This window comes from Embiotoca jacksoni, unplaced genomic scaffold (assembly GCF_022577435.1).
Source record: "Embiotoca jacksoni isolate LCO1_2020_lvr unplaced genomic scaffold, fEmbJac1.0.p SCAF_3, whole genome shotgun sequence".
Taxonomy (NCBI): domain Eukaryota; kingdom Metazoa; phylum Chordata; class Actinopteri; family Embiotocidae; genus Embiotoca; species Embiotoca jacksoni.
In genome coordinates this window covers 7,113,945-7,141,393 of record NW_027185381.1, presented here as the reverse complement: position 1 = coordinate 7,141,393, position 27,449 = coordinate 7,113,945, and the positions used below count along the sequence as shown (strand labels likewise).

At 41.2% G+C, this 27,449-nt stretch overlaps 1 protein-coding gene across 3 annotated transcripts; it reads left to right on the top strand.

The window, feature by feature from the left end:
- Positions 1 to 198: 198 nt before the first annotated feature.
- ptpn9a (protein tyrosine phosphatase non-receptor type 9a) lies at positions 199 to 25,180 on the top strand. Of its 3 annotated transcripts, XM_069162666.1 has the most exons (13): positions 200 to 846; positions 9,146 to 9,289; positions 14,285 to 14,374; positions 16,260 to 16,384; positions 17,022 to 17,127; positions 17,876 to 17,986; positions 18,440 to 18,756; positions 19,780 to 19,867; positions 20,231 to 20,300; positions 21,506 to 21,584; positions 21,682 to 21,832; positions 22,140 to 22,347; positions 22,453 to 25,180. In XM_069162666.1, exons 1-13 carry the CDS (start codon positions 814 to 816, stop codon positions 22,641 to 22,643), a joined length of 1,713 nt encoding a protein of 570 aa, XP_069018767.1. In that variant the 5' UTR covers positions 200 to 813; the 3' UTR covers positions 22,644 to 25,180. The 3 variants fall into 3 exon arrangements, with proteins under 3 accessions (XP_069018769.1, XP_069018768.1, XP_069018767.1); XM_069162668.1 differs by lacking the exon at positions 16,260 to 16,384 and having other exon boundaries at positions 199 to 846; XM_069162667.1 differs by lacking the exon at positions 17,876 to 17,986 and having other exon boundaries at positions 199 to 846.
- The last annotated feature ends 2,269 nt before the right edge of the window (positions 25,181 to 27,449 follow it).

Here is a 27,449-nt window from a genome sequence, read left to right as displayed (position 1 = left end):
ATAAGTTCTTTTCTTCTTTTTCAGATCGATAAATCCTCCTGTGTTTTAGAGTCTTCGTGACCCCAGATGCTAACTGACGCTCAAAATGGTGATTTTCCTGTTTGGTTTCCTATTTTTATGAATGAAGGCGGAGGTCAGTGAGCTTTCAGTCATTTTCTGGTCTTAGCCGCCAGGGGGTACAGCAACATGCAGAAAGAAAGCCAACAGCCTCTCTCATTGTTCAGGGCTGTGTGTGTGTGTGTGTGTGTGTGTGTGTGTGTGTGTGTGTGTGTCACTCTCAAAGCATAAAGGCGACGTTCACAGTTAAAACTTGCGATTCATGGCATGGAGGAGCCAGCGGGCAGCTGCAGCCCTCTGATCCGTGTCAGGTTAGGTGGAGGAGCCGCAGATCGGGGTCTGAACCCAGTGATCATCGAGCTGAAGCGAACCCTCGTCTAGCTGCTCGAGTGTTGTCCTCTTTATTTGTACTTTTTTTTTTTTTTTTTTTCCCCTTCTCCGTCTAATTTTCCTTCTCCTCGGTGAAATCTGACACAACACCAGCGGGCTTCTCTCTTGGATGGCAGATCCATGCTAATTGGCCTGCGCGTGTTTCTAACAGTACCAAGCGAAAAGAAACCCATCCGCTCAAACTGCAGCGATCCAGATGCCTTCAACTTTGAGCGAGAGGGACAACCCCTAAAGCCCGATTTTTTTTTTTTTTTTTTTTTTTTTTTTTTTTATACGAGGGACAGACTCGCACACATCTCCGTCATCTTCCACTTTTATGCAAAGGACGCGTCTGGGTAAAAGGTGATCGGAGAGCTGACGGGAACCATGGCAGCTACTTTATCGGCGGAGGAAGAGCAGGTAGGCCTTTGTGCTTCTCCCTTTCTGCGTTACATCGCCCGAAGTGTTTCAGTCGGGGCTCTCTACCTGGGACTGTGTTTCGGCCCTGTGGCACGCAGCGAGCGGCGATGGCAGTGCGCAATGGAGGATTTGTTGCGAAATGGTCCCCCCCCCCCCCTGAATGCAGAGCGGAAATATTGTATCGATGTCTGGCGCATTATTGCTGTCGTTGCATCACTGTCAGTTCCTCTCCAGCGGCCGGGCTGATGTGTGTTGCGACACAGGCCGAGGTTTGCCTCGGATCAGCCACCGCAGATGTAAAATGTTCTTCTCGGAGTTACAGACTGATGTTACCGGGAACAGATTGTGTGTGTGTGTGGGGGGGGGGTGGAAACACTGCCTGTGGTACATTTTGGCCATTCAAATGTGTACAGTAGAAACTTGGCTTGTAGCCTGTGGAGTCATGGTAGTTATGTGGCAATGAAAGGGGTGGGTGAATGAGGCATCTTGTTATGTATATACTCATATATATACTCATATATATATATTCATATTTGATATGAAAGCTAGCATCTTTGTGTGTGTGTTTATGTGAAATATTTCTGCTCTGTAAACTTAGTTCAGACAAACCCCCACCCCCCACCCCCCAATTCAATCCCTGTAGAAAACAGACTTGGTTCCAAAAAGCAGAATAAACCTAAAATATAAAAATAAAAAATAAAAAAGGAGTTACATCACTGAGCTCTGTTTTATTTTCAAGTTTAAGGCTTGGCAAGAAATGTAATCACAATCAAATTCCAAGAACAGTATTATTGGCTAATCGTAAGCTTCCTGTAGCCAGAAGAATGGAGCATTTATTCCAGGACTGAATGAGACTGATTAGTAGAGCAGAAGAAATTGGTTGATTAATTATTTAGTTGATGGTCAGCAATTGTTTTGATAGTTTTGTGCTATAATGTCTCAAAATCATCTAGTTCCTACTTCTCAGTTGGGAAGATATGTCCTTTGTGATTGCGAATATTGTTTTCTTTTGGATTGTTGGTTACATAAAAAGAGAAGGCAGATCTTCTTGGCCTTTACAGGAAACCAGTACTACTTTTTTTTTTTTTTGCTGTGTCCTGACTTTTGTTTTGAACAAACTATTAATCAAGACAATTATAGATGTAGTAGAATAAAAGCTAATGAAAATAATAGTTACAGCCGGCTTTATCAGTTGCCAGTGCATGAGGTAAACTGACATAAAGCTACTGCAGCAGCCCTACCTTCAGTTCAGTTCAGTTTATGTTAATGTAGCTGTGGTTAGTGCTATTGTTAGAAGATATTGTTTTATTCAGAAGTGTTTCCAGTAACGCCCGACTGATAAAGTAACCAGGGTAGTTGATATTAGCTTGTATGTATTTCCCCTCACTTTCCTCTCAGTACAAATATATGCTCATATGTTTGGAAGCTATGTTCCAATTTTTTAATTTTATAAGTTTAAGGCAACATTATGAGAAATGTTTAAGTCCATAGGTTATGTTATGCAAACAAAATGAATATCAGCTGGTGAATCATTATTGCATTTTTTTTTTTAACTCTTAAATATTATTATGGCTTTTGCTTCGAGTACTTTTCCACCTCATTTATATCATTGAGGATGCTTAAATTATTAGAATCACTTCTCAATATAATACAATGCATTCAAACAGCACCACGGACAGAAAAGTTGAATCAACACCAGTTTAAAACACTCATGAAGTTAGCAGTCTTAGCAGGGCTGTTGTACTGGACCGCATTAGTTTTAGCCATGGGTACCTAATAAACTGGCAACTGAATGATGCTTTTAGTTTAAATGTAACCAGTCAAAGCTATCGTGGTACTTGCAGCCAATCGTATGAAATCCAACATGAGCAAAGCAGTACAGTTACTGAGGAGAACCAGTAGTGTATGTTTTTCATATCTCCTTCTCTCAGTGCTGCTTGTGCTCATTCTTCTCCTCCTCCTCCTGCTGACTCCTCTCATCATCTGGCCAGCAGAAAGCTCCTTATCTGCCTACTCCATTTCCTGTGTGAGCCAGGGCCCCTGCTAGGGTACCGGACGCCCTCATTACATCTACAGCCTGGTGTGTGTGTGTGTGTGTGTGTGTGTGTGTGTGTGTGTGTGTGTGTGTGTGTGTGTGTGTGTGTGTGTGTGTGTGTGTGTATGTGTGTGTGTGTGTCTGGCAGGGTGGCTCTCATGGGAGCACACACTGGTGTAGTGGAACTTCATTCTAAAGGCAGCTGTTAAAAGCATTTCCACTAGACTCAGGAGGGGGAGGGGGAGTTTATGAGTTACAAAGTGCGTGTGTGTGCATCGTGCTTTGGAGAAAGTGTGTGTGTGTGTGTGTGCGTGCGTGTGTTGAGTGTACTCCCAGGAAGCAGCGGAGTGAGAGAAAGTGGGGAATAGGGAGATAGTGACGTTATTGACTTCCTGTTTTGGTATTGACTCGTGCCAAATGGGACCCAGTGAAATGAAGTGAAGGCGCTTGGCAAAATCAGTCCTACATTTGTAAATAGATTCACATGGCATCTGTAATCACGTAGATTCGGGGAAGACGACGTCAAGGACGGCCGTAGCCTCATCTGGAGGATGACGGTGTGGTCATTACACTGCCGTCACCAGCACTACTTTCTGTAAATCTTCAGAAATGCATAATAATACAGTCACTGTGGACTGTATGACTCCCTCTGACCAGAATGTGACTACGTTGGACAGTATGTCAGGACTGAGACTTTATTGACCAATTCTTGTAACCAAGGATCATGATAATAGGAAGTAAAACAAAAATTCCCATTAGGTATGTCAGTCAATATGGACAATAGCAGAACGATAGCGCTGACGCACCGAAATGAAATGCAGCTAGTAATAAAAAAAGATATTAAAATTGAACCACTTAAAATGCATTATGTCCTCATGGTCCGTAGAATTGAATTAGTTGTATGAAGTATGGAATTGATGGTTTACAGATGGTTTGACTTTGTTTACTGTGAGCATTTTGTGAAAGAATCCTTCACACTGTGCATCACCTGAACTCACTTTAATGATATAACATCAAATTTCAGCCCATCAGGTCACGAAAAGTTCCTTCAAACATAACTTTGCTCTGAGTTTTAGATCTCAAACTTGTCACTGAGATATTTGTCCAAGACTTTTGATATTTTAAACAAACATGCTGCCGTGTTTTGTGATAGTTTACTGAAATTAGTTTGTGTGCTGTTGGTCAGACTAAACAAGCCATTTGCAGATTTCATCTTGGACACGAGAGGAAAATGTGATCGACAGATATTTTATTGACAAAATGATAAGCTGAGACAATAATCAATACTCCAATACTGCCATGAAGGAATCTGGTTCATTTAATTTTCCCATTATTATGTTTCTTGAGGACTTAGGTGCTGTGGTAGTGGTGGTGGGGGGGTGGTGGACAGGTTTTTGACTAAAAACTTTCCAAATAATTTTGGACTATTATCATTACAGTATTTATTTAAATTGCACTGTCTGACATAACAATAATAATCCCCAAACCTTGGTAAAACAGCTTATACTGAAGAAAAACGTGGGGGCTGCAGATACGTGTTATAATGGTAGGGACAAGCCATAGAGATAATAAGATAAGAGCTATTTTGAAGAACGCAATATAGCAAAGTCACGGTATACTTACCCATTTGTATATTATACATTATGATAACCATCAATATTTTTAGAATCAGATAGCAACATGGTTAGCAGCATGAAGCAACAGGAGACATGTGGTGTGTTGCATGCATCCAGAGTAGCGCTGCTGCGGGAGGCTAAGAGGAAGATGGTGGGCCGGAGCAGCATCAGGGTTGTCGGTGGCAAAAAGTGTACGTGGATGATAAATATTGAGCGGCAGGAAATAGAAGTGTACAGAGTGATATTTGGAAAACGCCGAATTTTATATTACACATGCAGATGACCAAGTGATCAGCCAGGGTTAACATTTCATGATTCTTGTGAAGTAATAATCATGAATAAATTGAGTGTGTGAGAGGACAAACAACGGCTTTGTTGTGCATCTACAGGTTGTCTCACCACGTTACCCATGATAAGTAAGAACGTTGTAATTTCAAGGAAATGTTCTGCATATATTCCAGCTACTGTTATGATAGAGGTAATTGTATCACCTGGACTAATGGCCAGTTATTTGATCTATACAGCAGAGAAACATTAAAAAAAAAAAAAAAAATACAAATCACCATGATTTTCTTTCAAAAAGCCACTAAAACCAAATTTGATGAATCTGACAAGATGTTACTGACGTTATTGCCGTCATTGAGTTTTTGTTTTCAGTTTATAGGTTTCTATTTTTTCTGTTTTATTGATGCAGTTTTGATTTTCGTTTGTTTGTTTTTGTGTGAACCTCAGGCAGAATGGTAACCACTCTGTGGAAGGTAATGAGGATCCAAATCAAGAATAAACATGAGCCTAAGATTTTGCCTGAGATGGTGACATTAATCTAGTTTAGCTCAAGCTTGAATTCATTTTCAAGAACATCAACTGGAACATTGATAGTTCCAGCTTCTTGCTTTCCAACAAGGTTTTCTTGTCTTGGATTACAGTGAATTCACTATCTTTAGGTGTGGGACTCCTTACTGGGCATGAAAGGCTTTTTGAAGTTGTCATTGTGGGAAATTTATAATGGACAACTCAAGTAAGATACTTTTGGTTAGCAATTCTTCAAAGCAGTGAACCCAAGTGCAGCCAATCAACCGTGACGTCACCCATTGGTTTGGGAACTGTCTCTCTGAGTTTGGTATTTCTATTTTTTAAAGCAGTTCGTGTCAGTACTGATGCTAAATAATGGTGATTCATTGCTGTCTGTAATCTCAGTTGACTGTTCACTACGGAGTAAAGTATTAATTACTGCTTCCTGTTATTGTGGAGCAAATTTATATTAGTAGTGAATGAGTGTATATGTAAGCCCAATTTTCTGTGATGTCATAATGGTTTCCTGCAGCAGAGAGTCCTCATGGTTGCAGTGTCACCAACATTGTTCCATCGGTTGACCTTTTGTTTTAGGGCGCAGAACCAACCATAACTTCATCCATTAACTCCCAGCACAGCAGGTCGCAACTACAGAGAATCTAATCAATTACTGGCAGTCATTGTCAACACGACCAATGAACAAACAGGATTATGTAATGTCGGCTGTGTATTGAAAGGCCAGAAACCGCTCGCTTAAAATGTCTCACTCATTAAGATTGATTTGTGACCTGCACAGACCTTTCAGGCTGTTTAGATTTATGTCAGGCAGCACAAGATAGAATTGAGTGTTTTTAAAATGCATCATCAAGAAGTTCAAGGAAAACATCTTCAGCCCTCTCAAAACTGGAGCAAGTCAGGCAAATATTTATGCATCCTCCAGGAATTGAATAAGTCACTCCTCCGCACTGAGTCTTCCACCGCAGTCCGGTGTGCTATCACAAAAACAAACTGGTTCATCCTCAAATTCCACTCTGGCGGATATGGCCCCTACTAGTGCAGAAAAACCAAACAAGACCAGCTTCTGCAGGAACACGGGGTCACTGCCTGGAGCTGGCAGGCTCTTCCTTAAAAGGCTACAAGAGAAACAGCAGCTGTCAGAGCATTAGAAATTTGGGAAATCTGAGTGTACCTGACAGCAATCTGACAGGAAGTTGTCTTTGGCCAACACCAAAGGATTAACGCCTCACACTGCAACACCAAGGAACAGACGGCCCGTGTTAAATGGAACATGTGGCTTGTCTGTTAAGACATACTTTTAAGTCGGGGTTTTTTTTGTTTTTTTTTGTGGTAAAGTGCAGTCGAATACATTTTTATGTCCATAAACAACCTAGAAATTATGCCTACTTTACACATTCACAGAATAGAATAATACGAAAAAAAAACTCCCCTACATTTCATCAAATGCTTTTTCTTTAAGTACATTCAGATTTGATGTTTTCTTGGATATAACGGGTTTGTTTTAGACTGTATATAAAAAGCTACATCCACAGCTGAAAAATGAGGCCAATGTAGAAGTGCCTTAAACTGCAATACCACCGATGGCCACTAGGGGTTGACTCCAAAACCCTCTGGCTCCATAGACTCCCATTCAACTTCTATCATTAAATACAAAGACAATAAAACATTTTTCCACAATTCATAATAGTGTCATTCATTTAAGTCATTCCTTCTGTTTAGTTTTCCGGTGGTCCATCTGACAATAATCCTGTCATTAATTAGATATTATGCCTTAAAACGTGTTATTTTTGGGGGCGTGTATGAATGATTGACGGGGCTGTCAAATGGGCAAGATGGCCACAGCTGAAATCCAAACTCGAAGCTTCATAACAGCAGCTAACAAACCAATGTGTGACATTACTGTTGGTTGCTGCTTGGTTTTACTGCAATATATATGGATAAAGTTGGTAGAGTTAAAAAAAAAATAATCTAAGTTCAAAGGACTATTTACTTCTTACTTCTTCCTCAGTCAATGCAGCTGGCTCAGCATGTAGAGCATGTATTGTAGAGTCAGGCCCACTGGGCTGAAAAGAGACACTTGTAGACACAATCTACTTTCTAATTGGAACTATTCAATGCTTGTGTTACACCAAGTGTTCACAGTAAAAGTTCATTCTAGGATCTTGTGCTGTTCATTGTTCAATTCTCTGAGCTCTGAAACATTTATTGCTTAGGATTAATTTAGTCACTTTGTAATGCCAAAATCATGTGATCTGCTTCTTTAACTCTGTGAAAAGCTGAGAATTCAGAGTAACCCCCGCTCACATTTTCCCCATGAGAATCAGATATTAACGGCCCCTGAGCGCTGTCAGGTGCAATCATCCCTCATCCCTTGCATGCTAAGGCATCTGAACAGAGCAGAAGCTGCAGGCCCTCCTGTCTCTGAAAGCGTTGGCTTTCCTGAGAAGAGACAGTGGCATCCTGTCTTTGGGCTCAGCGCTCGTCAGTGAATCGTTTTGTATTCCTAAAGAGCTGCACATTCCCAGAACTTGACTTCCTGTCTCCCATGCGTGCCCCGCCGCTGCTGTGCCTGACCAGAGAAGCGGAACCCTGTGTTTAAAGCGCGAGCTTTCATTGCCTCCTCTGTCGCCTTTTGAGGATTCACCCGGTGCTGACTCGCTGACTCTGTGGGGGCCTGAGGGTGGGAGGGTGTGGGGGCCTGAGGGAGAGTATAATACGAGTAGAGTGGCAGGAAGCCCCCGGATGCCGGCTGGCTAAATGCATACGTTGGAAGACCTTTGTGGTCAACACATTTTCTAACTTACATGTGCAGTGTGTATATGAGACAGAATATTGTTAAAAGTTTTTGTTTTTATAAAAAAAAAAGAAATAAAGACATTTTGAAAGAAAGTCAGCTTTATTTACTATATTAACGGTGGATTACTTTGATGTGAAAGGAATCACTTGTTATGAAGCCACAAAAAACTATGACTGCAGTTCCCTTCAGCTCGGTTAATGAGCTGAAGTTCACTTCGCTGTTATGGTTTTCGGGTTTGCAACTTTACAGTTTTGGCTCCCTCTCAACACTCAGAGCTTTGTTTTTGTTTTTTGTCTTTTTTTTAGCAAGCTGTGAAGCACAAACATGCCCACAGTACTGTATTCAGCTTGGCACCAAACAACACGCAGAGAAAGTTAGCTGGAGAGCCAGATGTTTCCCTTACAGGTTTGCAGAGACCACAAAAGGGGGGTAAATATTGGGCATTAATGGTAGGAAAGTAGGTAGGTATTTACTTTCCTACCATTAATGCCCAATATTTACCCCCCTTTTGTGGTCTCTGCATGCCACGTAATCATCACATCAGTCATCGGTTTAAGCTATTTTCCATTTGGCTCTGCCCTCCTGGGGTTCCTTCCTGTGGTTGCAGCCGGATTTCACAATAAACTAATGAGCATCTTCACCTGAAACATGTCAGATGTACATGTGTGGGATTTATCATCAGAGTTTCATGGACTATTAATCAACATACCAAAACTCCCTCCTGGTTTCTTGACAAAGAAAAACCTGCCTTTTTATTTCATTGTCACAAGTGACATCATTCCACCGAGCCAATGGAGATCTGTTTTATTGGTTTATATCTCACCACTCGTCCTGACTCATTTTCCAGGCTATACAACAGTATGTGCAACACGACCGGGGACGTCTTACCAGACCACGAAACTGCGTCAAATATTGTGTGAGGCTGTAGATAACACTTCCTTTGAGGATGTATCGAGGTTAAAGCCCAGTTTCACTTCCTTCCTATTTGACCCTTCGATTATGGGAGGACAGAGTTTGTGACAACATCTGTGTCTGTTTCAGGCGACCAGGCAGTTTCTGGAGGAAATCAACAAGTGGACCAGTCAGCATGGAGTGTCACCGCTGTCCAGGGAATTGGCCGTCAAGTTCCTCATGGCTCGCAAGTTTGATGTCCTCCGAGCCATCGAGCTGTTCCACAGTTACAGGGTAAGGAGGGCAGAATGATGTAGCTCCCCCTGGAACCCCTGTTGAAGTTCAACACTTCTTAAAAACAACTTGTCCGTCCCAGCTTTGGATTTTTCCATCAATATTGTGTTAAATGTGATCTTTTAATCAGCTGACTTACACAAGCAAACGCAAATCTTAGTGGGAGCTAATGTTTATAATAACTGGAAATCTAACCCCATTGACTTCTTTAGTGTTTATTTTCCAGTCTCAGTTTAATATTCCTGCCTCTAACCAGCATAATTTGAAAATCTAGTTATTTTTATGAAATTCTAATAATAAATAATAAGTCAGAATCAGGTGAAGCTTTATTAAAAAATATATTGCTAATTAAAAAAACTGCTCCTTATAGCTGGATTTCACCTGAAAATGTACAAAATCTGCAACAATATAATGGCTGAGTTTGGGTTCCAATATCAGAACAACAATATAGAAATATATTTTAAGCATTTTCCTTTTCTTTTTTTTTTTCATTAAAAGGCTACAATTTTTCAAACCCTTATTGAGTGCAAGCTTAAAATCTGGATTTAAGCTGTGCACATCTCAGTGGCGTCAGTGTGACGTTTTGCTCCACCTGAGCGTGAAACGTACACGCTCGTATGACCAGCCCGACCCGGGTCGAACAAGGAGGTCATATGATGACGTGCAAAGAGTGAACACATTTAACTCACCTAACCAAGTAGTTTTTGGTTCCTAAATCTGAGGCATCTGACTTCTCACCCCTAGGCCAGGCAAACAGTGACACTGACAGGCTATCCTCTGGTGGACTCATGGGTGTATTTCATGCTATGGTGTGATTCCTGGTTGTACTCGTGTCAACAAGTGTATACATTATCCTGCAACGTATTCATCCTATATTTAAAACTCACCCCCTTTATGTCATACTTCAGTAGCAGCAGAGATACATCACTATGTGCTGTGCAAACAGGTGTTCCTCTGAGGTGCTTTTGTCTATTTCTCGGCTCGTCTTCAGGTCACAAGGGGGCGGAGGGAGCTCTTGTGATGATCACGGTTTATGCTGCAGCTCCTGTCAGCCAGAGCTAACCAGAATTTGTGCCGCTTTGTTTAACTTAGTTGGACTGTTGGAAAGCTGTAGTGGAGCCAGTGAGGGTAATTGTGATTCTGTCATTAGTCTAAACATTTTCTATCTCAACATTATCAAAAGTATCTACATGCACATTAGAACAGCCTTTCTTATGCATCTAACCTTCAGAATATCAGCCTCTATTTCCACACAACCAGTTCTAATGGTTTTAGCCTGATCTTTAAATAATTATGACACTACTGCAAAATCTGTAACACATTGCTTCTGACACATGACTGGAGTTTACTACCTTTCTGTGTTCAGATGGACAGAATAAAGTGATGGCATGTTCCCAAGGACAAAGTACAATCAGGACAACTTATAAAGTTTACCTTTCAGTTCAGTTTTATCACATCTTTCACATTTAGCAACACTTTCAAATATCTCTGCACCAAATGCAAAGCAATTGAAGAGGAGAAATAAAGAGGTTGAATGTGCAGGGTTTTCACCGAACACACAGATCAGCAACACAAGGCCTTTTTCATTGAACATATTTCTCCAGAGGCTGCAGCCAAGCAAGAGATCACCTGAGCAGATGCATCAGAAAGCTCGGGCCAGACACGCACACACTGACACACACCGGCTCACACACTGACACACACCGGCTCACACACTGACACACACCGGCTCACACACTGACACACACCGGCTCACACACTGACACACACCGGCTCACACACTGACACACACCGGCTCACACATTGACACACACCGGCTCACACACTGAATCGTGCACCAGGGGATACTTCAAGAAGCAGTATGAGGATTTTTCAGCTTTTTAGAGAGCTTGTATCACTAAAATAAGTGTTGGGTAGTAATCAGAAAAGATCATTAGCTGGAACGGCTGAGGTTAGTCTAAAGGAGAAGCATAAAGACACACTGAACAATATTAACACAAGAATAAAACAAGATGTAGTTATTTTATGTCTGATAAGTCAGATAAAAGACATGTTCTTTATTTGTGGGGACTGTTTAAGGCCTTTTTGAAGCAGAACAGGTGAACAACCGCTCAAACTAACATCGCTGATCTTCTCTTTTTTGCTTCCTGTTTGTTTGCTCTGCTCTGAGCCACCTCCCCGGGGAGAAACACTGAGTGCAGCAAGCCCAAGTTTAAAATATGCACTGGTGTATATCTATACCAGCTGTGTCTGCTATAGGGACACTGAGAGGCCACGTGAGTGTGTGCCACAGCTCAGTGGAGTTAAGGGCACCACATAATCAGGCGTAACAGAGAAAAGATGTCTGACTACATACCACTGAAAGAGCAGTTGGTGACCTTGGTGATATTATTACCGTCAAACCGGAAAATGATGACAAAGATGAAACCTCCGGGGCAGCAGCAGTGGATCAAACTGCAGGTCTCATTTACTTGAAAATAACATTTAGATAATGTTGTAATCAGACCCCCTCTGAGTCACTAACTACCTGGGAGTTTAGGATGAAGATCTAAATTTGTCTTCGAAGCATCTGTACTGCAGTAAATTTAACTCAGTCCAGATTTGAACGTGCAAAATGGGATTTATCTGCTCCGGTTTATCCAAGCAGCGAACGGAAAGTTCCCAGACGTCTCACTCGGACTCTAATGACCCAAATAGCTTGGAGACGTGGCAGGATTTTACCACCTGCCTTTTTAGTAGTCAATCATCAAGGTAGGTTCTTATTTCAGCAATGAATGGTTGGCCTGCAGAAACGCGACTCATTCATGAATGCCTTGAATGTGACTTTGAGCAGGATTAGTCTCCCCTGCCACGCCACAGTTCATTTAACTGGGTTTAATGCTGTGTCAACACCAGAACAGAGGCTGGGGACAAGTAAGTTGTCAGAACAAACTGAGGAGCAACGTTTCCGGTGTAATACTTGTTTGGGCAAAGAAATAGGCCAACTGAGGTGGTATTTGGTGTTGAATCATCTACTTTAACTGCTGTGTGAGTAGTTTTGATCAGACTGCATTTTATTATTTCATAGTACTTTGATAAACCTTTAAGCCCTGCAAATACAAAAAGTTGTTTTTTCATTGATACCAAAAATAACACAATTATTTACACTCATTGACACAAATTCCCATTCATAAAATTCAGCAGCAACCAACCGTGATGTCAGCCATTGTAAACTGCTGTTGTGAAGCCTCAAGTTAGAATTTTGGTCATCGCCATCTTGCTATTTTGTGAGCTGGGGAGCAGCGAGTGGGGATCTGACTCGATCTGGTTGGGAACCTGAGGACACCACCTGGAATGAAAACCTCATTGCACCACAGGCCCGTCAATCACACAGACCCCTGCCCCTCAAAAAAAGGCTTTTTGAGGCCTAATATTTAATTAATGATGGGATTATTGTTAGATGGCTGGCAGAAAACTAATAGGAACTGAGAGTGACTTTAGTGAACGACACCATAATGACTTGTTGAAAAAAATTGATTGACTTTGTTTTTCATGAGAAAATGAATGGGATTTTTTGAAATGGGATTTGAACTCCCATTCAAATCATTGAATGGGAGTCTATGGAGTCAGAGACCTTTTGAAGCCAACCCCTGGTGGCCCCGAGTGGTATTGCAGTTTCAGGGTTCTTCCACATTGGAAGCTACGTCCACTTTTATGAGTCTATGATTAAAATCCAGTGACCTGAGAACCTTTTGTTTTTTATCCAATATTTGATATCGTTTTCTTCCCATTTGGAATTATGATACTATTGTAGCAAAACAAAACTTTCCTTTCTGTCAATGTCACTCCCCAGGGAGGTTTTTAAGAGCATACCAAATAAACAAGGAACAAAAAGGGGATCAGCCATGTTCGTGTTATCCACCTGATGTGCTGTGCTCAAATGAATGGTTTAACATTTTGGGAAATATACTTAGTGGCTTTTTCTTCTGAGTTAAATAAGAAGATTAAAACCAGTACAGAGTCTGTGCAGCTTAGGTTCTGCAAAAATGTTGGAAATGGGGAAACATCTTGACTGTTTCTGTCCAAAGGTAACAATATCTGCCTGCCAGCATCTCTAAAGCCCTAAACTTATTTTAATTATTATTTCTTGTGTGTTTAATCTGCACAAGAACTAAAGTGTAAGACATATGTAATGTCATATTGCAGTGTTATATATGTGATGTAGTAACTCTCAGGAGTTGTGCCATCACCATCGGGTTCTTAGGCAACCAGCAGTGACATCAGGAAGTCACTACACCCAACTAGGAGCCATAACCCTCTGAAACATTACATCAAGTCGTTTTACACTTTATGTAAAGATTAAACAAACATGTTTTAATTAATGGGGTCTCTTCAGTTAAGCCTGGTTGGGGGTTTCCCTTGGTTCCAGGTCATGTCCTGCTCAAATGTTGTCTTTCATCAACAATTTTTTAAATGGCCGCAAGCATAACATATGCATTTTTAAGTTAAAAAAAAACAAACACAAATATATATATACTTTTGTACATTCTTTTATATTTGTCTGCCATTAACAAAAACACAGTTGCTGACAAAAACCTTAAAAGGAATAAGAGAGTGTCAGTAACTGAAATAAAACGGAAAGAGTAACCGCCTCAGAGGAAACCGAATGCTATTTTAAAATCAGTGTAAATAAAATTATGGGTAATTGACTGCTCTTCCTGGTAGTTGAGGCTGATACTTCCCGTAGCTCCATATTATTAAAAATAAACAAATCAGGAAGTACAACGGTAAGCAGAAATGACACTTTCCAAGTTTGACCTAAGTACAAAAACTCCCACAAGCTCCTCAGGGGTTAAAAATAATAAGGAATGGAAACCTCGCAGAGAAGGATCCTCCTGGCAGGAAAATCAGGCGGGGGATTCTCTATTGTTTGCAGAGAGGAATTCACCTCAAAGTGAAGGCCTGTTATAGTTCCTCCACCGCCTAACCTCACCTGCTTTGATCTGTTTTTTTCAGGAAACACGTCTCAAAGAAGGAATCGTCAGACTTCAGCCTCAGGAGGAGCCTCTGCGCTCAGAGCTGCTCAGTGGAAAGTTCACCGTGTTGGTAAGAGTGCCTTTTAAATCTCAGCATTTTGTAAATGGAAAAGTACAATGACAGATTACAGAACAATTGAAGGATAAGGTCAAAGGTAATATTCTTTCAATACCTTATTATAAGCAAATCAAATAAGACCAAAACCAACTCTGAATCAACCCAAGTGGTGTCTGTATATCTAAAGCTTGGTGTATCTTATTCCAAAAGGTCAAAGAGCCCAATTGTTGTCCAGAAACTATTATTAAGACATCAGTGAGACACACCGTTGCACTGGGTGACATACGACACCAATACCGTGTGCCACTTTCATCGTAATAAAGAGGAATGACTGCCAGAGAACCAAATGTGTGTATTAATCTCCAGCAAGGGTTTAAATTGTGGCAAAGGTCTCAAGGGTTCCCTTGTGGAGGGTCTAACTAGGACTACCTGTTACAAAAACAACAGGTTTGGTAAACGGGTTAAAAAAAACTCAATGTATATTGATAAATGCTGTTTTATACATATTTGTGTGCTTTACCCCAGTACGTTTTATTTGCCATGATCAACACTTACAACCACAACGGTTCACATTTCAGCCAATAAAAATACAGAGCCTCGAGTGATCACTTCCTTTTTTTTTTTCACTTTAAAAAAAACTACCAGATCAGATAAATGTCCCCATCATTAACAACAAAACCAAGGAGTTACAGTGTCACGGGTATTGTGGGTAAGTCAGAAAACAGAGACAGTAACTTTTCTTTTTTTCCTCAAGATTTGTTGACAAGAAAAATGATAGAATAACACCAGCCTTTCCTTAAAGTTCTTTATGGACCATCTCGGTAAGCGCTGATCTCTGTATCTCGGTTTGCAGCAGGTTATTGTTGTGATACTTCTGCTCCTTGGATTTAACTCTCAGTGCAGTTCAGTCCTTTCTGATGGCAGGTATGGACAAAGAGTTTAGGTTATATTTACTCATTTTTATTGAAACAAAGGTTCAGGGTGCACATTCTGAAAGCAAGCTCTCATAATAAAGAGTCTTTTAGGGTACAAGTTATCGATTGATTAATGTTTCTTGTGGGTTTCCTGTGCCAGATAAATTTAGCCTTTTGTCAGCTAAATTACAGCCATAGAAGATGCCACCTTCCAAAACACACACACACACACTGACACACACTTTCCTGCGTTTCCCTTCTTCCTTCCCATCTGACGTGCCACAGTGGCATTGATGCTGCACATCCTCTTGTCTGACGTCGGAGTTCTCCAGCCTGAGCAGCGGGCTTCATATCCTGTCTGATGTATTTTTAGCCCTCATGCCAGAGAACACTGGCTTATTTACTTACAAAGGACGGTTCCGGAGAATCTCTGGTCAGTGGCCTCATTTGAGAAAAGAGCCTTGAGTTGCCATGACACCCGCAGCCGCAGTTTAAAAAATGTGTTCAGTGTCTTTCTCAGGAAGAAAAAAAAAAGAGCTCTGAAGACTTGCAGCATCATATTGGCAAAAGTTGTTCCTCCTACTGAAATGTTGACTGGTCTTTTTGGGGGCTGGCAGAGAGCCAACAAGCAGAACTTGAACCTAAGTGCCCCCCTGTGGTCATTGTTCTTCCTTCATTCTTGCAGAACTTCCATTTACATGTTGTCACACTTAAAAACAGCGAACTCCTTCAAGTACCAGATGATTTCTATAAATAACACTGTTCTCATAATTCATGCATCTGAAAAAAATTATTATTATCATTTGAGATGCATAAAAAACAATCTAAATAAAAGAACAATACATAGTGTAATGTTCTCACTATATATTTAGATGCTCAAGTAAATTTTGTACTGCCTTTCTCGTGAATCCAGACGTAAACAATGGAGAATTAAACTTGTCTCACTAGATTCAATGTAACCTGTTGATATTGTGGATTTTCAGAGTGTACGAGACCCTTCAGGGGCCTCCATCGCTTTGTACACAGCCAAACTCCATCACCCCAACAAGACAGGCAACCACGTGGTCCTTCAGGCCCTCTTCTACCTGCTGGATCGGGCCGTGGAGAGGTGAGGGCTGAGGTTCTCTTTAGCCTGAATATAGAAGAAGCAATTAAGCAGCTGCATTTTTCTCTCCTCTCACCCCTACCAGTCGAGGCAGATGGCTTCCTAACTCTGAGCCTCGTTTTGTCGGATGTTTTCTTCCTGTTAAAAGGGAGTTTTTCCTCCCCACTGATGCCTGCTCATGTGAGAACTGTTGGGTTTCTCTTTATGTTTTAAGGGTCAAACCTATTGTGTAAAGTACCCCGAGGTTGCTAATGTTGTGATGTGGTGCTGTGTAAATAAATAGATTTTTGTATGAAATTGGTACTAACATGTTATCTGATCAATTCTGAGCATCTTTCTTTCCTCTGAAACAAGATAGCATTCGAATCTGGTTCTGCCTTTCACCTAAACTAGAGACCTTGCCAAAAACATCATCCAATGTATTTCCATTTAGGTTGGTTGTTTTTTAAGGGAATCCTAAAAATGTAATAGCAAATATGTCCATTCAAAGACTGCTTACACTGTTCTCCATGGCAACGGTGGTGCATTTAAAGTGTTTTGAAATTCTGTCTTGTCTGCTGTGTTTAAAAAAACCTGCACTTGAGTGGATAAGTTAGTTGTTACCTGAACACACTCGTTTTTTTTTCTTTTCTTTCCACAGCTTTGAGACCCAGAGGAATGGCCTGGTGTTCATCTACGACATGGCCGGCTCCAACTACACAAACTTTGAGCTGGACCTAAGCAAGAAGATCCTCAACTTGCTCAAGGTTGGAAACGCAGAGCTGTATTTTAAATGTGCACAGTAAATGCTTATGTGAATGTACAGGAAATGCCAAACTAGAGCAGAAAATAAGATGAGATTTATCCACAGGATTCAATGCACACTTTTGTAAACCTCACTATACTCTTGAAAGGAGGTTGGATGAATTTGAAAATGATTCACTCCTTTCCAGGGTCAGGTTAATACCTAACTGCCAAGTTGTGTCTCATCATGTGAAGAAGCAGATTGATTAAAACCGTGTTGGTGTCTTCCAGGATTTAAGCGGCTGTCCAAAGGGCAAAACCCATCAACCAATCCACACACCGCGGTTGTGTAATCCTCAAGAGTGGTGCTCATTTTGGCAGTTACCTCCATTTCCGCTATATCTCGGTGAATTATGCTTTAAGAATGTAGTCATATGTCTTCTGGGGTCAATAACTGCGACAGTTATGTGGCCACATCAGCAGCAGCTGCAGTTGTATTTTGTGCCCACATATTGATCAAAAAAATTGACCGGCGCAGTCGAGTTGTCCAAAGTCACATTCAGTTAATATGTACCTAAAGAAAAAAGTACCACAATATAAAATGGGGAGAAATTATTATGTGTGTTTAGATCATCCTCAGAAATATTCAAGTAAGCTTCTGAGATACGGTCCAATATGTGTTTTTTTTAGGAAATCATTTCCACATAATCTGACTTTAAAACAAAGACTGAAACATAGTTTATTATGAGGCGTTCTGTCTCTGTCCACCAGGGGGCGTTCCCTGCCAGGCTGAAGAAAGTGTTGATTGTCGGGGCTCCAGTTTGGTTTCGGGTGCCCTACAATCTGCTCAGCTTGCTTCTCAAGGAGAAGCTCAGGGAGAGGGTAAATGCTCCTTTTCTTCAACTTCTCGCACACTCTTCATGTTTATCATGATAAAGACAAATTCCTTTTAGTATTCCTGGAATGGCAAAGCGCTAAGTGAGCAGGTGACGCAGTGTCCCTGATTGTTCCAAGTGATCATTTGATTATGGGATTGTCTTCTAGCACTAATCCATCCTGCTGTCTCATACATGTCTGCAATGTTAATGCATGAATCACTGGTGTCGATCACCCTCCCATTTTACTGCCCTTGAAGAATGCCATTAGTATGGATTTCTGTCGAGACTTTGTCACCTGATGCTCTACACGATTATTTCTGCAACCAAGAAAAGACAAAAACAAAGAATGCTTACTTTCATACATTCAACAGATTTAGCCTTTAGGACGCCCATTTGTTTTAAGACTTCCACGTCATGCATTCTGGTCCCAGTCGATCCCTGTCTTCTCTAACTCCAGGTTCAGATGGTAAAAATGGCCGAGCTGCGCCAACACCTCCCCAGAGACTGTCTCCCGCAGCACCTTGGGGGCCTGCTGCCTCTGGAGGCATACAGCTGGAACCAGCAGCTGCTGGCGGGCCAGAATGGCGAAGTAGACCCCGTGGACGAGTTGGTGGGCATCCCAGTAGAAGATGCCTCCATTCACGTGCCTGGACCTGAGTCCATGCGCCCGCAGGAGCTGCTGACGCACCTCGGCAGGCTGCAGCGCTCTGGCATCCATCAGGAGTACGAGGAGCTGCGCAGAGAAACGCCGCCAGGAACCTTCCACTGTGCACAGTGAGTTTACAGCAGCTGACACACACTCAGTGCTAGCGTATACAATCTAATGCCGTCCAACAGGACTGATCTGCCATGAAAGCCTGTAAATGTTGTTTGTAGTATGTGCAGTATGTATTCTGCTGCCCTGTGAATAGGAAAGACAACAAATTCAAAACATCTCAATGTAATTAAGATCACAACAACAAGTCCTTTAACTATGATCTAAATAATAAACATTTGTTGAATTTACACATTTCTGACAATGTAATAAAAAGTAAACATTATAAACTGTGTAATAACAGAATGTATGGCAGAACTTATGTATTGAATTGCAATAGTTTGTGCGGGTCTACATTTGGACGTCTGCTCCATCACTGGAATAAATTCGTAGCTTTTCTAAGTAGTTTTTGTATTTTCTCAGATACCCCTCATGTCCCGGACACTCACATGTCAAGTTGCTTAGTAACATTTGAATCTCTGCAATTAAGAGTTACTTTTTTTAGTTGTAGCAATATTAAGAAAAATGACTGCACTCAGGACTTCCAAATGTTCCAAATGACATACTCAAACGGTAAGGAAATAACTGCAGCATTTTAATGCATCATCATCCTCATCTTAAAAAAAAAAAAAAAAAAAAGCCCTTTAAACACTGTCCAGCAGCAGTATGTTGGTACTTGGTGAAGAATAAACACTTTTCTGCAACAGCTACAGCTTCCTCGTAGCCTTAATTTGAAAATGATGTTGGTGGTCCTGCCCCTTCCTCTACGTAGCCAAGACGAAGGCCATTTAGGGTGGAAAGTGTCCAGTGTTTCACACTTATATTTTGGATGTTTTGAGTGCATCACCCAGGTACTTGTAGCACACTGCATGTTTCTGTATTTGATAGCGTGAACACACTTATGCACTCAAAAAGTGAGTGTTAGTACATAAGTATGCCATTTGGAACACAGCACCAGTTTCCTCTTTGTACTGTAGCTTGTCATAATGTTGGTGAAGAGCAGTGGGCATCAGTAGTAACCTTTTGTATTTATTTGTCCACAGAGCAGCCTACAATCAGGAGAGGAATCGCTATGGAGACGTGCTGTGCCTTGATCAAACCAGAGTTCGTTTGAAACCCAGAAAGAACGAGGTAAATGATTTTTGAAATATGCATAATCACAGGTGTCCTTCATATCAAAAGGAAAGCACTGCCAGCTCCATTCATGGTTGCTGTTGGCTGCAAAGAAATGTGCCAACCTTCAGAATCCTGCCAGGACTCTGCTCCATTAGCCAGCTGGTGAGGGTCCAGCCTGAGTGTAACGTACGATGATACTGTTTTATTTACCCTGAAGTTATGTAGTGCTCCGTCAGCCCGTGCAGACAGCTGAGCTTGCGCATCTCATTCAAGTCGGAGCACACTTTTCTTTTTCACTTTTCTGAAACTGACACAATGTACTTCTGATCCCGCAAGAGTTGCTTCCATCTTTGTGACTGAGCTTTGTTGTTCTTACAGAGATCGGACTACATTAACGCGAGCTTCATGGATGGTTACAAACAGAAGAACGCATACATCGGTACTCAAGGTACGACAGCTGTCCCATATTTAAAGTTAATGCTCCCTGGATTGCTCAAGAGTATTTAAAGCTAATATTTGCTGATCATTTGTCAATAAATTACTTCTCTGTATTAATTCATATTCAGTCATCTGGATATCGGCTAATCATGAGCCTGAATGGACATGGTGATAACTGTAAATACTACATCGTAACAGTGCTACATTTAATCAAAATGTAGAATATATTGTAAATTAATTTGAATCACATGGTTTTAAACGTTGCTACTACCTGCCATTGGCCGACTATTTCAGGCAACATTCTCCACCTTTTCTGCAATCTGGGTGTCAACAGTTTTAAAATTTCGATCAGCAACCTAAGAGCTGAAAATGGCACGTTTTAATGAAAATGTTAATCATGCCGGCCTGCTTTGTTCTTTTTGGTCTTTTCTGGAGATTTTGCCATTTTAATTCCAGGGCTCGCCTTCACGTGCAAATGTTCCACCAAAACAAGTTTCCCCAGACACAGTTTACAAGGGCACTACTGCTGCATCCTGGGCTTAGTGTTGCCCAAGACAATAGGTATTTTGTTTAAAGAAATACAAACAAGCCAGAGTGTTTTTTCCCTATACCAGAATGATATATGGGTGCCACGCCATTTCCCAGCGCTGGCACAGCACGATGGCGATAGAGCTGGCCATGCAAGACTAACTATAAACAGACAATAGTAATGGGCCAAGCGCTGGATCTTTTGCTACACCAGTGATAATTCCAGCATATTCATGTCTGAAACATCTTGTGCTTTGTTCCACAGAACATGACCACACCACCGTGTGGCTGTAAATACATTTAAATTAACAATACATATATTTTAATATTTAAATATATGTTGTCTTTGATAATTGTAACACTGGGATTCGATTTTACTCAAACTGTTTATGACTGGATCGTTGGATCCCGTCCAAGTATATGACAGTTGTAAAAGGTCCTGAAGCTCCAGAGAAGCAGTTCATCCAGACCAAAAACTTGAAAAAACTGCAGTGAGTAGCTGCTAGTGCTTCCAAAACTTACTTGGTGAAGGTTAAATGTTCCTGTTAAAATTGTTCAGAACATCAGCATTCAGCTTAATTTTTAGGTAGAGGTTTCATGAGCTGGATTTTAGTTTTAGAAGTACCGCTTGACAGAGTAAATGAAGAGCTGAGTAACGTTTAAGTAATCTCCTGTTGTAATGTGTAGGACCACTGGAAAGGACCTACGGTGATTTCTGGAGAATGGTCTGGGAACAAAACGTCCTTGTTATCGTCATGACAACCAGGTAATTTGAGTTGATGAGTCAAAACCGGTACCAGTTTCTCCATTTTAAGGTTAGTCAGTATTAATTTTATCAAATGCATCCTGCCCCTGTGCTGCAGGACAGATGAGGGCAGCCGGAGGAAGTGTGGACAGTACTGGCCTCTGGAGGAAGGCGGACAGGAGGTCTACGGCCATATAGCAGTTGTTAACCAAAGGGTGGATCACCACACCCACTACAACCACACAACCCTTGAACTGCACAACACTGAGGTACAGCCACGCATTTCACTGCAGGTTCTGGTCAACAACTTATTACATTTCTGTGTTTATCCTTGGTCCACTGCAGTGACCTCATGGTATCTTATTGCCATAAGGTTGCCAAGCAACCAGATGAGACTCCAGGAAGTCGCTGCTCCAGACCAAGAAATAGTCCTAGAACAAAAACGCTTTTTGAAACCACAACTTATTACATTTCTGTGAAACAGCTGAGATCTCGTGTTAAGTACATTCAGCATGTGGCCTATTTCTTAATGTGAAACAAGGATGTGACAGTCTAAATATGTTTTTATAAATTCAGACATGCGAACAGAGACAAGTGAGTCACTTCCAGTACCTCAGCTGGCCTGACTACGGCGTTCCCACGTCAGCAGTGACTCTCATCGACTTCCTGGGATCTGTGAAGAGACAACAGCGGAAAATGGTGAAGGCTTTGGGACTTCAGTGGACAGGACACCCAGTGGGACCTCCGATGGTGGTCCACTGCAGCGCAGGGATTGGGAGAACAGGTGAGACCCTGAGATTTTTCAAACGCTTGACGTCTGACTTTTGCATTCACAGTAAGTCTAGATTGTTTATAAAAAGTCCCTTCTAACAAGCTATGTTGTTGACAGGTACCTTCGGTGCCCTGGACATCTGTCTGTCCCAGCTACAGGACATGGGCTCACTGAACGTGTGTCAGACGGTGCGACGCATGAGAACGCAGAGAGCCTTCAGCATTCAGACCCCAGACCAGTACTACTTCTGCTACAATGCCATTTTGGAGCACGCTCAAAGACAGGGCCTGCTCCCCACCAATCAATGAGCTTCAGCTCTGACTTCCCAAACCAATCCACGAGCCCTGTGATTTCTGCAGTCGATCTGTTAACCCCCCCCCGAGCCATGTTGTGTGACCAATTAGTCCAGGAAAGTGGACGGCTTCCTCACAAAAGCTGTCCTTTTGAAACCGGGCCATTCTTCTTTGGCAGACCAAGGCGAGACAGTGACAATAAAAGGCTTGATTGTTGACACGGCGTTTTAATGTGATAACATTCTGGCTGCCAACAATGTGACGTTTTTGTTTTTGCTAAACATATCTTTGAAAATATGTGGCAGAGGGAACAAACCGTTCAAGTGTTTTGTTGTGTGTCCGGGCACATTGGGTCAAGTGAGGTAATAATGGTTAAACTTGTATCTATTTATTTGTCATTGATGGTTTTGGGACCTTGAAGGAGTAGTTCACCCCAAAATAAGTTTATTTGCAGCCAATATCCTTAAAGGGCCAGTGTGTAGGGTTTGGGGCGATCTATTGACATGAATGGAATAAAATATTCATAATTGTGTTGTCATTAGTGTATAATCGCCTAAAATAAGAATCCTTGCGTTCTCATGACCTTAGAATGAGCCCTCCACATTTATATAGAGAGCAGATCCTCTTCTACAGAGTTCTACATGTTTCAACAATAACCAAGCAACTGTTCCAGAGAGGACTTTCTGTGGACTTTCTGTGGTTTTAACGAGTTTTGCCGCCAGCCCAGGAGGATGAAGGTGAGGCGAGGGGTGTTCAATTAATTGCAATCTGCAAACCTGTCGCCAAATCCTACAGACTGGTCCTTTAACTGCTAAACTTGGCCACCATAGTGCAAAAGGCTGTGTTATTCCCCTTAACTGCTGCTGTAGAGTAATCCAGTGTTTCATGGCCAAATAAATGCCACCAGCACTTCATTAGTTCCTGTACAAGACCCGAGATGGAACGGTGGTTGCTTACTTGCTTTTTGCCTCCTTGGATAAATTCTATTCATCTCCCACGTCTGCTAAAACTCAAACAAGATATTGACACCGTGTTTATTTTGGGGTGAGATGTTGCTTTAAAACAGCGCAGTTTCCATTCTGAAAAAGAAGCCTTATCTCCGCTGTCATGCAACAAATAATCATTTAGTTTTAGTTTCCAGTAAATGCTGCGTTCACCACAGTGCATTTTGAGCTCACGGTTAATGTCACATGCTGTAGATGGTACGAGCTGCATAATCTAAAGAGTGTCACACTGAACACAAGGAGGCCAAACTACAATTTGTTTCCTAAGACCAACTTGGAAAGCATTTTACAGAGAAGCGTTTGTGTTCCTTTAAAGTTTCTCGATGCGTTCTCCTCTGCCTCAGTGAACAGCCCTGAGCGACGGTCAGGATGGGTGAAACACGTCCAAAATGATCAGCCTGTCAACTCCCAAGTGGCTGTTACATCTTTTCTGTGATCAGTTATTCAATTTCTGTCCATGTAGGTCCCTTTATTTTGTTTTCCCAAATGAGCCAAAAAAAACTCAATGCCTTCCTTCTCACCTTAATATTGAGATTATGTGGCGGCCTTTACTCACTGTGAGCTGTGCCATCAAGCTTTAGTGATTGTGGGAACTTATTGCCCCCCCCCCCACACACACACACACTTGTTTAGAGCAGTCCAACCTGCAGCAACTCTGCCTCTGAAGCCTGCATCTGTGCAAGTCATCAGTTAAGACCTCATGAGTAGTGCAATACTTTTTTTTTGTTTTAACACAAATCACGTCTTAGCACTTTGGAAAAAAAACTATTCCCAGTGTGCTCTGAGATTAGTCATTGTGGCGACAGGATGGGAGGACAAATACAACTTAATAGTACTTCTGTAGGTCTACATGTGATGCTGGGATAACTTGATTGTTATTGTAAATTTAGTGAAGCTTAAATATATGTCAAACATGCAGTGACATTTACTGTAAACATCTGCATAGAGCTTTGTTGGGACAGATCAAGATGATTTTACAGGGAAAGCAGAAAGCGATGATGGAACAGTTGAAACAGCACAAATCTGTGCCTTCACCCTATAAAGTCTTACTTGGGCACTCGAGAGTCAGAAATTGAAGAATATTTTCATTATTATTGTGTAACTTTAAGTTCTACGGACTGTGGTTGTAATCAGTGCTTTCATCTGGTCCCAGTATCTTGCCATTACTATGGAGTAAATGTAAAAAAAGCTGTGTCTGTGTGTCATACGTTGCATTTTGTTGTCGCTGGGTGAAAAAGGAAAAAAAAAAATTGTTCTTTACTACAGAATTCATATTGAATTTGCTCGTAGTGAAGCATTTTTTTTAAGTCCGCCATCCTCATGTACTCTGATTTTTTAATTATTTTCTTTTCACTGATGGACGCAAAATGTGCTCTATTTTATTTTTCTATTATTCTACTGTTTTCATACGATTACACAGGATTATACAGTTATCTACATTAATTTTATATTTGTTCAGTTATAACCTATTACTTTATCATTCGTATGACTATTGATTCAAGCTATACTGTAATAAATACAAACTACGTCGACGTGTACGTTCGTAAAGATTGTCTGTTTCTTGATTGTAAAGCTCATTTAGAGGGTTGACAGGCACACTTTAATGGTCTTGTATAAGACTGTACATCTAAAAGCAGAATCTATAAAGCTCACAGTAATGCATAAAAAAAGGTTAACCTGTTAATACATAAATTATACGACATTTAATTAAATTATTTCAAAGCTCCACTTATCAATATTTTTGATATTCACAATAGCTCAGCTGAAATTAAAGGAAATACTGCGATGTCAAACCCACACAGAGAACTATGTGTGACCCATCTCTTCAGTTTCCCTCTGCCCAACATAGCATCTTTCAGTTGGTTGTCTTAGTTTAAGAACGTGCGACTTTGCCATTTTGGTTCATTCACATGAGCCTGGCGCCGCCCACCCGATGCTCACAGCTTCAGTCTTTGCTGTTATTATAGTCTGGAAATTCGGTTTGAATGAAGGTTTGCTCAGCCACTCTGAAGCGCACCAATTAGCAACTAGTAGTGCGATAACATTAAAGTAGGTCCAACAATGGCGGCGGAGGTAGAGTTTTGGCACACAATATCCTCTATGGTGGACAAAGCCGATTGGTTAAAGGTTGCTCCAATAGGTTCAAAATTAACCCAACACTTAGACCTAACTGGAAACCATCCTCAATGAAGCGTGCTCAGACCCATACAATAATGCAGTGAATTTTGTTCCGTTAATACGGAATACACTCAAACTGCTCTTAACCTCACTTCTAGTTGCAGTTTTAAACAGTTGCTGTTTTTGGTGGGAACACTCCTTGCACATTACCTGCCTCGCAGTAAACGGTGGACACGCAAAGTTAAGGCCGCTACAGAGCCAGATATTTTCCTCAAGAGTTGATGGAGACCAAGACAAAACAAAATGAGTGAATAATGGGTTTGTATGCATTTAGTGTCCAGAAACGCGACTCCAAATAATCAATAGTCTCAATAGTCAACTGCTTGCCAACGATAATCTTTTTGAGGACTTTTGCGTTCCCTCGCAATATGTTTTGTGTTCTCTTGTGATACACTTCCTCCTCCGTTCCATCTGCACCGTACGTATATTTGCATTCATCTGCTCTGATCCTCGTGAACTGCTGTGTTGGTCCGGTTCAGCTACAACACGCTGCCAGTTAAAAGAAACACTCTGCAGAGATGATGTGACACTTTACGTGATGCGTTTGGTGCTCACTCATTTTAAAATGCGAATATCCAACAGTACTGAACTTCTGGTTGTGGGACCAGCTGCAGCTGCTCTGCCCGCTGTGACAGCTGAGGCTGTCGGTCTATGGTTATTGTTCAGACTTTGGCTGCTGCTGTGGTTCAGTCTGTAGTGATATGGAAATATAGCTGTTGTTATTTGAATCTGCAGTACTTCTATGACAGTTTGTGTTACAACCATTTAAAACTAATGTGTCCCAGCCGTAATCGTAACAACCAAAAGTATGAAGTTAGCTTCCGATTCACAGCTTTTTAAAGTGGAAAGTTAAGTGAAACAACTCATCTTCTCACTGTGACCCTTTGGGGGTTCCGTACAAAACGGTTTAGCAATTTTAGCTTTAATTTCTCATAAGTGAGTGTTGTTATCAAGTTTCTCAGGGTACAGCAGACACTGACAACTATGAAATACCTGAATAAATGCATGAAGGAGTCACAAATGTGGATACAAATAATGTGAATCAAATACTATGGCATGAGTAGTCAACAAATCTCAACCCAAGTAAACATCTGTCAAAATAAAAGGAGGGAATATCAAAGTTAACTATAAATATTTGATTCACAATTCATTTAATAGCTTATTATTTATCTATATGTAAAAAAATAAATGAATGAAATTATAATAATGATTGATAAGTTATTGCATTTCTTACTTTGACATTTTTATTGGCCTTAACCAAAGATCCAGTATTGATCTGACTTACATGCACACATGAAACTATAGATTTCAAGCCATCTAATATACAGTGACCTTAATTCACCTCTCTTCACAAGCCTGGGTAATGATTACATGTCATTTGAACTGACGGCTAGAGGCACTTAAACCACTCGTTTTCTGTTAAAGTATACAGCAGTAGTGGTTGTGCTTCCAAACTGCTGCATCCACTCAATAAATAGTGCATTTAGCCAGGCTGTAAGGGTTTACCACCATGCCAGAGTGAGCTGTGTAAGCAACAGCACTGGAAAGGAAATACCCATAAAATGATGTGTACTCCCAGTATGCTGAAACACTGCAGCCGTGATGCATGCTGGGAGCTGAATTCAGCCATGTGTGGGTA

Bases quoted from the DNA above. Each gene is read 5' to 3' on its own strand.
- ptpn9a (XM_069162666.1), top strand. From the start codon at position 814: ATGGCAGCTACTTTATCGGCGGAGGAAGAGCAG. The intron at 18,757-19,779 runs GTGAGTTTACAG...ATTTGTCCACAG, and splicing joins GGAACCTTCCACTGTGCACA to AGCAGCCTACAATCAGGAGA. The intron at 21,833-22,139 runs GTACAGCCACGC...TTATAAATTCAG, and splicing joins TTGAACTGCACAACACTGAG to ACATGCGAACAGAGACAAGT.